Source organism: Nelusetta ayraudi, unplaced genomic scaffold (assembly GCF_046127955.1).
Source record: "Nelusetta ayraudi isolate G7.1 ecotype Tasmania unplaced genomic scaffold, CSIRO-AGI_Nayr_v1 ptg000023l, whole genome shotgun sequence".
Lineage (NCBI taxonomy): Eukaryota > Metazoa > Chordata > Actinopteri > Tetraodontiformes > Monacanthidae > Nelusetta > Nelusetta ayraudi.
The window spans coordinates 2,478,743-2,490,180 of record NW_027466073.1 but is presented as its reverse complement, the minus strand read 5'-3'; the positions used below and the strand labels follow the sequence as shown (position 1 = coordinate 2,490,180).

General features: G+C 45.5%; 1 protein-coding gene across 1 annotated transcript in view; it reads left to right on the top strand.

Moving 5' to 3' along the window:
* Window positions 1–6,012: 6,012 nt before the first annotated feature.
* LOC142889654 (neural-cadherin-like) overlaps window positions 6,013–11,438 on the top strand; it is a 310,909-nt gene continuing 305,483 nt past the window's right edge. The window contains exon 1 of the mRNA XM_076028445.1: window positions 6,013–7,393. Coding sequence (XP_075884560.1) covers window positions 6,331–7,393 — 1,063 coding nt within the window. The 5' untranslated portion in view covers window positions 6,013–6,330. The remainder of the gene's footprint in view (window positions 7,394–11,438) is intronic.

Below are 11,438 nucleotides of genomic sequence, written 5' to 3'. Positions count from 1 at the left end.
GACTGATGCCATACTCCATTGAGATGTAGCAGGTCTATGCAGATTAGCAGAGCAATCAGCTGTCATGATAATAAATGGGATATGACATTCATTGTTATTTTGGCCACTTCATGACTCAGGGAGATGAGAGAAAAAAACATGGAAGGGCAGCGGAAACGTCTAAACAGTGGCCAAATAGTTGCCCAGACCGATGAGGAAAATCAAGAATGATGGTTAACTTAATTAGAGGAGGTTCTGTCTTCTGGCAGCTTTGGAGACAGCTGCTAGAGTTTCCAGAACACAGATCTCAGGCCTTTGTTGTTGTTGTTGTTGGGTTGTTGTTCTCTTCCTTGGAGAATTGCTTGTTATGCTCTGTAGTGCCTCTGCAAAAACCTGCAAATATTGATCACATACCTTAGTATAAAAATGAAAGTTTAATTTGTTCTGCGAATTGAAGGGATAAATCAAGGACAGCAAGTAGTAGCAATAGCCGTGTTTCCATTACCCCTAAAATTGCGGAAAACTTAAATGTCAATATAGAAAAAATGGAAACACTGAAACTTCAACAAAACCTCTCAAATATCGTAAGGATTGTACGCTCTCATGAGGCAGTTTTTCAGATGTATCGATATAGAGGTGTATCACAAACGTGTCATGGAAATATTTACATGTCACCAGACATGACATGCATGACCAGTTCACTTCAATGAAAATGGCGCATTATGTTTGGATGGAGGATACAAGTAATCAAAGAGGAAAATATGACAACCATTCTTGACAGCAAACAAACGTAAACAAACAAAAGCAAATGTAATTCTCATAAATCTCGCAGGATGAAATTCTATGAGAATTACGAGAATTCTCACAATTCTATTACTATACTATACTATGTTATGCTATGCTATGCTATACTATGCTATACTATAATATACTGTATACTATTCTATATTAGAAATATCACTTTTATTTTGAGGAAAAACTGTAATGGAAAGGCAGCTCATGTTGGTCCTCAGCTACCATTATCTAAAATGGTCACACGAGCTTGCTGCCATGCAAAATGTTATGAACTTTAATGTTGAACTTTAAGTGACGTCAGTTTATAAGCTGTACAATGACCTCGTGAATTAGATGCAGCCCCCCCCTCCCAAAAAAAACCTCACCTCTTTGTAAACGCAGAGACCATCTAACCTAATATTCATCAGATTGTATCAGATTATAATGTGATCATTATAATTATTATTATTGTATTATTTTGATTTGATCTTTTTACACATTTCTACTGTTTTTATGCAACCTTATTTACACATATATGTGTGTACAGTATGTGTTTTTGTGTGTGTGTGTGTATCAGATTAAAAACTCCCTAATTTCCGCTCTGTTTATTTCATATTTTTCACATTCACAACTGTCATCCCTGCATTCATACATCCCAGATGGATGTTTTCCCCATATTTGTCTGGCAGAAGACCAAGGAAGATGTTGACTATATGTACATATACACACAAGTTGGGGAACAGGTGGAAACAATCAAGGCAAGGACGATTAATTATGAGACCATGTGGGGAGCCCCTACCTGGTTAGATTAGTCCTTGTCGCCCTTTGGGACACACAAGGAAAGAGCAAGTCAATCGACACATAAGGGAACAGGATTTCAAAATAAAACAGGAAGTCATGAGATCATAAACATAAACTGAACAGACAAACAAAAACTTGAGCCCAGAGTTCAAAGAGCAAAATGGTTCCATAAATTACAAAATGTCACCATAGCCTCTAGTTGGAGTACAGAAGGTTGAGTGGGCGAGACTTAAATTCTTGGTAAAACTCCATCTTTAAAATTATTGGTCTTTTTTGGTCTGTAAAACAAATTCCATTATGTGCATGGAAAGCATATTTGCTTTTAAGTTAATGAAACAGGAACAGCTCTAACTTGATGATGATAATAATAATAAGTGTGGGTTGGTATTGGTATGATATAATATTGATTATAACGTATATTACGTATGTGATTCAATTCAACATTTTGGAAAAGCACTAAACACTTTACGACAATGATTTGTCAAGCTACCAACTGCACACTGGTGCTTTTATTTTTTTCAAGAAAATGTATAAGAGTCACGCCTCCCTCCCTCACCCCTGGAAGACTTCATGCTCTGGAAAGATGCCTGTAAACACTGGCAGCCGAGGACATATGGAAACAGTTGCAGCAAAAGTTTTATTCACACTGAGGTTTATTTTAAATCTGACAATGATGCACACAGACAGAGAGAGATGAGGAGGAGAGATGATTCAGTCTGGTGCTCACTGGGCCATTGTCACTGCCACTGTGGGTAATATTGCTCCACAGTCAGTCTTAACAGCTGACCAAGTCCATCTCAGTCTATCATCTACTTTTCTGTTCTTTCCTTGCCTCAACTTTCAACATGGTTTTGGTGATTTTTGTGCTTGGGGGGGAAAAAAAAGTAAAAACATTATTTGTTTCTGTCTATAAATAATTTATTAGAACCAGATAAAAGAGAAGACAATACAAAAGGACAGAGTGCAGGAGGAAAAAAAATAATAAGCTAATAACATTTTAAGTAAATAACACACAAATACAATTGGGTCTCTTTTTTGAATACATGTAAGATAAATGAAGACTGCGTGGAAACTTTATTGCAATTGATAGATTCATGATAGGTTTAAAGTCCACATTCACATTATAAACTCAGTAAAGCTTTAAGGGTTAAAGATAGACGTATATGAATTCCATGTGATACATGCTTAAAAAGAAAAATGGAATGACAAAGTATGCTTTAAAGCAGTAAGAGGGGCAAAATGTGCTGCCTAACTGGTATCTAATGGGCAAACTACGGCCTGGGGGCCATATGTGGCCGTTAAGCTTTTAAATCCAGCATGCCAAACTTGAAAAATTATATTAATAGCCCGTTATCCTGGCAACAACTGCACTCTATTCAGAAGTCACATTGCTGCATTTTATTTACAGTTGCCATGACCGCAAATGTTTATTGTGACCAAATGTGTACCCACCTGATGGTTGACATCTGCCAAAATTAGCCAATAAACAAACAGAGTAAGTGTGGCGTCATCATAGCTGAGTCTTGATGTCAGTAAAATAGAGTCAAATAGAGACCTCACTTATCTCTTGCGAATGCACGGGTCATTTACAAATGACCAGAAGTCCTCAGGTAATACTGACCATGTGCGAATCGGGCTCAAGTCAAATTTTACAACACGCTGCGGCCCCACTGGTCCAAGAGTTTGCCCACCCCTGCTCTAACTAATAGATGCGATTGTTTTGTTTTTTTTGTGCCCCATGCACACCACAACCAGCCAGCTAACTGTGCATCCTCAACAAGGGTACCTTATCATTAGCATTGAGCGGTGGCTGCTCCGCCGTTCCTCATCATGTATTGACGAGGACGGGTGGCCGTGGGTCCGGAGGCCCAGAGGAGGCAGAAGAGATTGATGCGTGCATGCATCACATAAGTGTGCAACCGGCCAGGCCAATCAGCAACAAGCTGGAGAACCCGGGCCGTGATGTCACTCCGATATAGATGTCGTGGTGGTGCCACTGGCTCTGAAGCACAGCAAAACTGAAGTCTAACACCGTTTTTTCAAGGTTGCACAGAAATGGACGCGACAAATTGTAGTTTCAAAAATTTCAGAAAACTTCAGCTCTTGTGAAAGTGCACCTCTGTGACACTGTTTCATTGACCATTTTAATTGCAAAATTCCATCAATGTAACTTACCTAAAAAGACCCACTCCAAACAAATAACCTTATCTATTTATAAAGCACTTAGAGCAAAAGACAGTTCTAGGTCTAGCCTGATGTTGGGCGAGGGAGACGTGAATGTAAGCACATCTGTGGACATTCTCGCAAGAATGTGAGTCCTGCAAGTTCTTGCAAGTACGAGGACTTGAATATGAGTGACGATTCAATGTTTGAGGAGAAGCGTTGAGACAAGATGGATGGACGGACGTCTTGGTCAGCCTTTACTTTTTTGCTAGAACTCTATTCTACATTTTTTTTTTTTTTTTTTTTTTAGGATGTAGGCTAAAGCAGGGGTCACCAACCTCTTTGAAAATGAGAGCTACTTCATGGGTCCTGAGTCATGTGAAGGGCAACCAGTTCGCTACACTCTACTGTAATAATTTTCTCAATTGCATGTTGTTATTATGATTATTATTATTATTAGCAACACTGATCTATGTAAAGACACTGATCAAGTTAATGAGTTCTCAATAATCATCAATGACTAAACAAGGTGGGATAAAAATGTTTAACTTTAAAACTTTTCCAACAGACCTGCGGGCTGCTCGTGTGGTCACCAACCACCCCTGGGCTCCAGGTTCCAGATGGAGTATGCAACGAGGTCCCCACAAAAGACAGATACAAACTTCTGTGTGTAAGAATGGGACTCTATCTGGACCAAGCTGTTAAAAAGTAAGAGTGTCAACAACGTACAAACTTTACAAACAGTGCTTCAGCAGAACTGAGATACTGTATATTCTCTCCTTTTTTTTTTTTTTAAAGGAGTAAGACGCTTAACGCCTAGTCAGATGATTTTAACATCAAGGTGAGTATCGCTGCTGGGTCATTCAAATGAGGAAAAGGGGAAATTCACTTTTAATGCTTAACATTGATGCAAACCAAATGCAAAACCAAAAGCCTGGCTGAATATATACGTGAATATGCGAACATCATTTTTGGCACTGGAGCCTGAGAAGCATCCTGTTATCCGAGGACTGCTGATCCTGAAACTTTTTCTAAAAACTGCACAGGTTGCAGTGTTTCAGTGAGTCGCAGATCAAACAGCAGGAGAGGCGGGGGGGGGGGGACTCAGAAGTACTGGCTGCTTTGCATTCGATAATGGCCGTGCTGCGCTAAAACGGATCCGCAAACAGTCTCAGATTTATTAGCGAGCATTGGCGCGGGAAGATTTAGGGCCCCTGTCGATTGGCTATTGAATTGTGTCTTCTTGTGGGAAGGAGGGCGATATGAAAGTGAAAGCTGATATATGAAAGTGAGAGTCTTTTATATTAAATTTGAGGCCGTTCTTCATTTTGCAGGGGAACCTGTCTGGAACTTTGCGCCGAGCCCTGGAGTCCACACAAAAGCTCCATAACAAGCAGACGAGCACCGTGGAGCCGGGGCCCCTTCTTGCTGTGACATGAAGATGGCGCCGATGCGTGATGTAACAAAGAGCCTTTGGGCTACAAGACTTGTGTTTTATCGCTTCTTCTTCTTCTGGAGGCATTTAAAAATAACAGATTTTTTTTTACATTATTTTAACCCAAAGCCACTCGTGGTGTCAATGTTGGAAAGAGAAGTGATGGATTTGGATGTGCAAGACTGGACATTGATCACTGATGTGTGTGTGTGTGTGTGTGTGTGTGTGTGTGTGTGTGTGTGTGTGTGGTGGTGGTGGTGGTGGGGGAGGGGGGTGTTGGTGAGGTAGGGGGGGATTTAGGGTTATTCCCCTGAGGATTCCGCCCGAAACACGCACATGCACACGCACGGCGGCTCCCATCGACTCGCGGCGCCTTCCTTTGCTGAGAAGTTCATTTCCGATGGCAGAGTCGGATAGATCGCGCTGCATCACACCGTGTCACCGCGCACGCACCGCGCCGGATGCATCGCTAGCAAAGCGTGCGTAAAAAAAAAAAATAATAAATAAAAAAAAAAGATAAATAAAAAAAACCAGAAAGAACGAAAGAAAGAAAAAAGCCAACCAGCCGCCTCAGTAAGATATCCTCGCGATGAACCGCGTCTCCACATGAACTGCGTTTGAGGAGCAAACAAAATTGATCTCCGGATAAAAGGAGCTCCGATTCATCTCCAAAAGCCAGAGCCGGCGGACGGGCGCGCGCACGCACGCATTCTGCAGCCGCTTTCAAACGCGCGATGGATTAAATGTGATCCCCGTGTGAAATCGCTCGGATACGACGCACGCTAAAAACGCACGCACGCAAAAAAAGAAAAGGGAGAGCGAGAAGGGGGGGCGGTGGGGAGGACGGAGGTAAAGCGCGCGCTCGTTGCTGTCAGAAGCCAAGCACTGACAGGAGCGACAGCAAACTGTGGAGAGCAGCGGCAGCGGCGGCGGCAGCACTAGTAGCAGCAGCGGCAGCAGGAGGAGGAGGAGGAGGAGGAGGAAGAGGAGGAAGAGGAGGTGGACGCGCAACTTCTCCTGAGTCGAGATGAGCGGAGATGCGGTGCCCTCGGTCGCTCAGTTTGATGGAAGTTTCGGTTGTGAAGTAAAAGCGGAGACTCTTCCGACAGGAATGTGCGCGCTCCGAGTCGGCGGCGCGGATCGGTCTCTCTAAGTGCGCCGGACTGCGAGATCCAGCCATGTTTTGGCTCGTCTTTCTACCCCTGTGCGTCCTCGGGAACAGAACCGCGGAGACGGTGCCGTTCTTCCACGGCCATGTGTTCGAGAACTCGGCTCCGGGCTCCCGGGTCAACGGGCTCAGCGTCCCGATCAAGCGGCTCAACTCGGACAGGTTGTGCGGTCCTGGGGATTCTGCGGCGGCGTCGGCGCATCACTTCAGACTGACGGGGGACGGAAGCCAGAATTTCCGCGTCTTTGCGCATCACAAACGGGGCCATATTTTGCTGAAGACCAGCGGGGTTCTGGATCGGGAGGAGCGGGCGGAGTACGCGCTGAGCCTCGGCGTGTGCTGCGGCCAGTACGCGGGATCCTCCCGGGAGGAGGAGGAGGAGGAAGAGGAAGAGGAAGAGGGGCGCCCGCTGCTCACCGAGGTGGCTCATTTCAAAGTGGACGTACTGGATACGAACGACCACCAGCCCACCTTCCCCGGCGCAGCGGTGAGACTCTGCCTGGATGACGCCACGCCGCTGCGCACGGCCGTCTACACGGCCACGGCGCGGGACGCTGACAGCGGCAAGAACGCGGAGCTCATCTACTTCGCCGAGCCCAGGAACGGGAGCTTCTACGTGGTGCCCAAAACCGGAGACCTCCTGCTGGTGGACTCCATCCTGGGCCGGGACCAGCCCATCAAGTTCCGCGTGTTTGCGCGGGACCGCGGCTGGCCGCCGCGCACCAGCCGCGGCGTGACAGTGGAGGTGAACCCGCGGCAGTGGCCGGGGGCGCGCGAGGCCAAGCTGCCCGCGAGGGCGCCCGAGCGGAAGCCCCGGTCGGTGAGAGGGTCGGACAGCGACGACAACTCTATGTTGATCAGCGTGTCGGAGGATGCGGCCATCGGCTCGGTGCTCGTGAACCTGAACCCGGTCAGGTTTCAGTCGGCGACCTTCGAGCTCGTGGAGCCCGAGCCCGCCGAGAGCGCGCCTGTCAGCGTGAGCCGCGAGAGCGGGGACGTGGTCATCTCGCGGAGGCTGGACCGCGAGACCGACCCCCTGGTGGAGGTCACCGTCAAAGTTCAAGACAAGAGAGGTGAGAGAGAGAGAGAGAGAGAGAGAGAGAGAGAGAGAGAGAGAGAGAGAGAGAGAGAGAGAGAGAGCGCGAATTGGATGTGACGGGTCGGTGAGCGCACTTCCTGTGTGCTCGCGCCATGGGAGGCACGTTGCTTAATACATAAGACCAACTTGTCCTGAATCCAGGCGCATGATCATTTGGAGGCATAGTGACAGGACCTGTATATATATATAAAATGAATTGATGATTTTTGCTTGAGGTGCGAATGGAGGAAGAGGGGAAGAGGACTTCCTTCTCCAGCTTTTCCATTTCATTTTATTTTAAGTCATAGTTATAGGATGTTGCCTTTCAGTCATATTGGCAGGGATCAAGTCGTGGCCTTGTTTCATTGGTGGTGTAAAAGTCACCTTTAACTTCAGTCAAGTCCGGGATGAAGTGTTGATGCACTCGTTGGTCTCAACCCCTCAGAGTTCCTCGAGCGGTGGAATACATGTGAGGTACAGGGATTTGCAAGGAGGGAAATGAGGGAAGATTTTTTTTTTTTTTTTTTTTTTGTCATTACCTATTTTGAATTTTTAAGGTTCCCACTCTACATATGTTGGCTTGGCAAGTCAGCCTTGGATCCTGAGTGTGAACCAGTCGCCAGGCACCGTATTAACCCAGTTGTTGATGAAATGACCTCCGTCCTGGCCGTCCCTCTGACCGACGTGATCAGGTGGTGGAGCTCAGCGGCGAACCGCGCCACTGTTTCCGCTGTCGAACACACACGGGTTATAAAGCGAATGACACGGATCAGCGGCGTCGGTGGCGATTCGTGCACTGAGATGAATTAGGGTCGTGTGTGCGTGTGTGTGTGTGTGTGTGTGTGTGTGTGCGTGTGTGTGTGTGTGTGTGTGTGTGTGTGTGTGTGTGCGTGCGCTGCTCGCTGCCAGCAGCAGCAGATGCTCGTGTGTCAGGGGAGAAGATTGTCCCTCCGCAGCCGCCTGGACCAACAGGTTAATTAACACCTGCGGAGAAGCAGAGCAAGTGATGGTGTGTGTGTGGGTGTGTGTGAGGGGGGGGGGGTGTATATGTGTATAAGTGTGTGTGTGTGTGTGTGTGTGTGTGTATGGGTGTATCACCATTTTCTTTTCGATACCTCTGTGTCTCTCTGCCGGCCTGTTTATTCTTCTCAGCGTGCTATAACATAGAGTTCACACAGCTCGTCGCGTTCAGACCAGTTAACAGTATTTGACTGGAGGAGGGACCTGTCCACTGTGACCTATCGCTGATGCAAAAGTCTCCTGTTGCACCAAAAGGAGCTGAGGCTGCTGCTGGCACTCAGCACTATCTGACAACAGTGAGAGAGAGAGAGAGAGAGAGAGAGAGAGAGAGAGAGAGAGAGAGAGAGAGAGGGCGGACCATGTCGGCTGTTTGTCACCATCATCCCCCTGTTAAAGACATTAATATTGATTACGAAGAAGAAGAAGAAGAAGAAGAAGAAGAAGAAGAAGAAGAAAAGAACCTCATAAACGTCAAGCGTTAAATGCGACACTTGCGCTTTCTCTTGCAGAATGACGCCTTCCTGTTGCCAAGTCAGGAGATCCGGCTTTTACGGGACTAGACACATTTAAGATGCGGTCTGATTCCAGGCTAAAAGCTCTGCTCAGTCCGTTCAAGCTGCATCACTGCAGGCATTTTTTTTTTTCTATTTCTAGTCCAGGGGTGGGCAAACTTTTTTGACTGGTGGGGCCAAAATGGGTTGTAAAATATGACAGAGGTGCCGGAGCGGGAGCAGATGGACGGAATGTTCGGGGCTGCGTTCAGACTGCAGGCGAATCTGATTCGAATCAGATTCCCTCTCAAATCGGCAAGTGTCCTAATGGGATCCGGCTCTGTTCGGACTGGGCAACATTATTGACCCATCTGACAGGTTGCTGTGGCAACGACGTCGGAGCGGAGGCGTCGTCCAGCGCGTGTCGCGTGTGACGTCACATAATTGCGACAGCGGCAAAAGCTAAGTGGACTTGTTGCGATACACGGCCTGGAGCTTGGCTTGAATGGAGCTGCAGTTATCTCCCCACACACTGATGAGCCGATGACTTTCCCCCTGTTTTCTACTTCTTCTGTCTGCTCCATTACGTTACAGCTCCGCCCGCACCTCCAACGGCGCTCTCTGGTCTGGCGGGTTTGGGTTTTGTGTCGCGTGACGTCACGGACACTCAGAACGGATCGGTGTGTTTGAAGCTGTTCAGACTGAGACGCATCCGTCCAATTGCCATTGCCAATTGCCATCCGGAAGGTGGTTTCAATCCGTTTTGCAAAAATGGGATTTCATGTGATTTGGGACTGTTCAGACGACTAAAAAGCCATCCGGTTTCAATCTGGATGGGCTAAAAATTGGATTCCGGCTGGCAGTCTGAACGAGGCTTTGGTGACCCACCTCTTCGGAGAAAAAATAGATCATGGGATATGTTGAAAACATGCTTTAATTTCAATTGAAAATGAACCAAAGCAAAGTTTCAGCAAAATATGTCTTTGAAGCCACACAGTATTTAGCTCTTTATTGAAATGACTTTTAAAACAATGAAAAAAATTGTGAAATACAGCTCTTTTTTTTGACGTACTGACAATTAATATCATTTAAATTAATTTAATTTTAAGTTTCGGCGGGCTAAATTAAAATGCCTAACAGGCCACATAAGGCCCCTGGGCCGTAGTTTGCCCGTGTCTGTTCTAGCAGATACATTTTCAAACCAGATTGACTCTTCACTATTCCAATCACTTAAGATTATGTTGGGTTTTTTTTGTTGTTGTTTTGTTTTTTTTGTCAGATGGAATCGTTGACTTGTTGGTTGACATGAACATAAATATGGCATCAATGATCCGGGTGACAGCTCTAGTATCATCTAAAATGATTGTTTAGTCTTTCTGTCATTGGGATGTTAATCAGCAAATGTTGAAAGAAGGTTGTTTTAAAGGGAGAGGTGTTTCTTTTATTATTTATTTATTTATTTATTTATTTATTTTGTGGGGTTGTTTAAGGTAGTTTGAGAAAAAAACAAAAACAAAACGACAACAAACCTTTTTGGAAAATCCAGACCTTTTAATCTTTTAAAAACTCTGAGGTCACCGGAACACACACGCGCGCGCACACACACAAACATGCACGCACACACACACACACACACAGATAGACAGACAGACATAGCACAAAGACTGTTTAAAGTTAAAGTCCCAGTGATTGTCACATCCCGAAGGATGTAAAATTTGTTCTGCGCGTTTGACCCCTCATCCCCTGAGAGGGAGAGCAGTGGGCAGCAGCCGCGCCGCACCCGGTGCACAACAAAAAATATATATATTTCAAAATCAAAATGCTCCGGTGGCTTCGAGAAGCACATTGTTAGATGACTGAAGCAAGACAACTACTATAGTAAAACGTATATAATATGTACATGTGTACAATATAAACTATAATACCGCGGAAACAGGGGATTTGACAGCAGCGTTATTAACAATGTCAATGATTCGACGCAGCGTGACTGCAACCACATACATTTCTTCCCTTGTGCTGCTGCAGCTGCACTTCTGGTTCTGTTTCTCTGAAGTGGGAACAAAACAGCCCACCGCCATTGTTTTGTTTTGTTTTGTTTTGTTTTACTTCATTTTTGAAAACCTGACTGACTGTGTATATTAGGGGTGGGCAAGCTATGACCTGGGGGGGGGCATATAAGGCTCGTTAAGCTTTTTAATCCAGCCCACTGATACTTGAAGAAACGATATATAGTCAGTCAGTCATACAATGGCTGTATTTCATTTCAATAAAGACCTAAATAATGTGGGGTTTTAAAGTCCTCGCTTTAGAAAAATAGGCATGTATGCCTAGACACCATTTTGAAAATACTGTAAACTTGTCAGAGAGCACACAGAATGAACATCATCATTTTCGAAAAGGGATGAAAAAGGGAAATATTTCTACGTAGCTCGGCTTAAATAATCAAAAAGTGCATGTCGCTTGCAGGGTGACTGTGCCAAATGCAGGATATATTCCACGTGGATGTTACCGTCGTCGATGGAGATCACA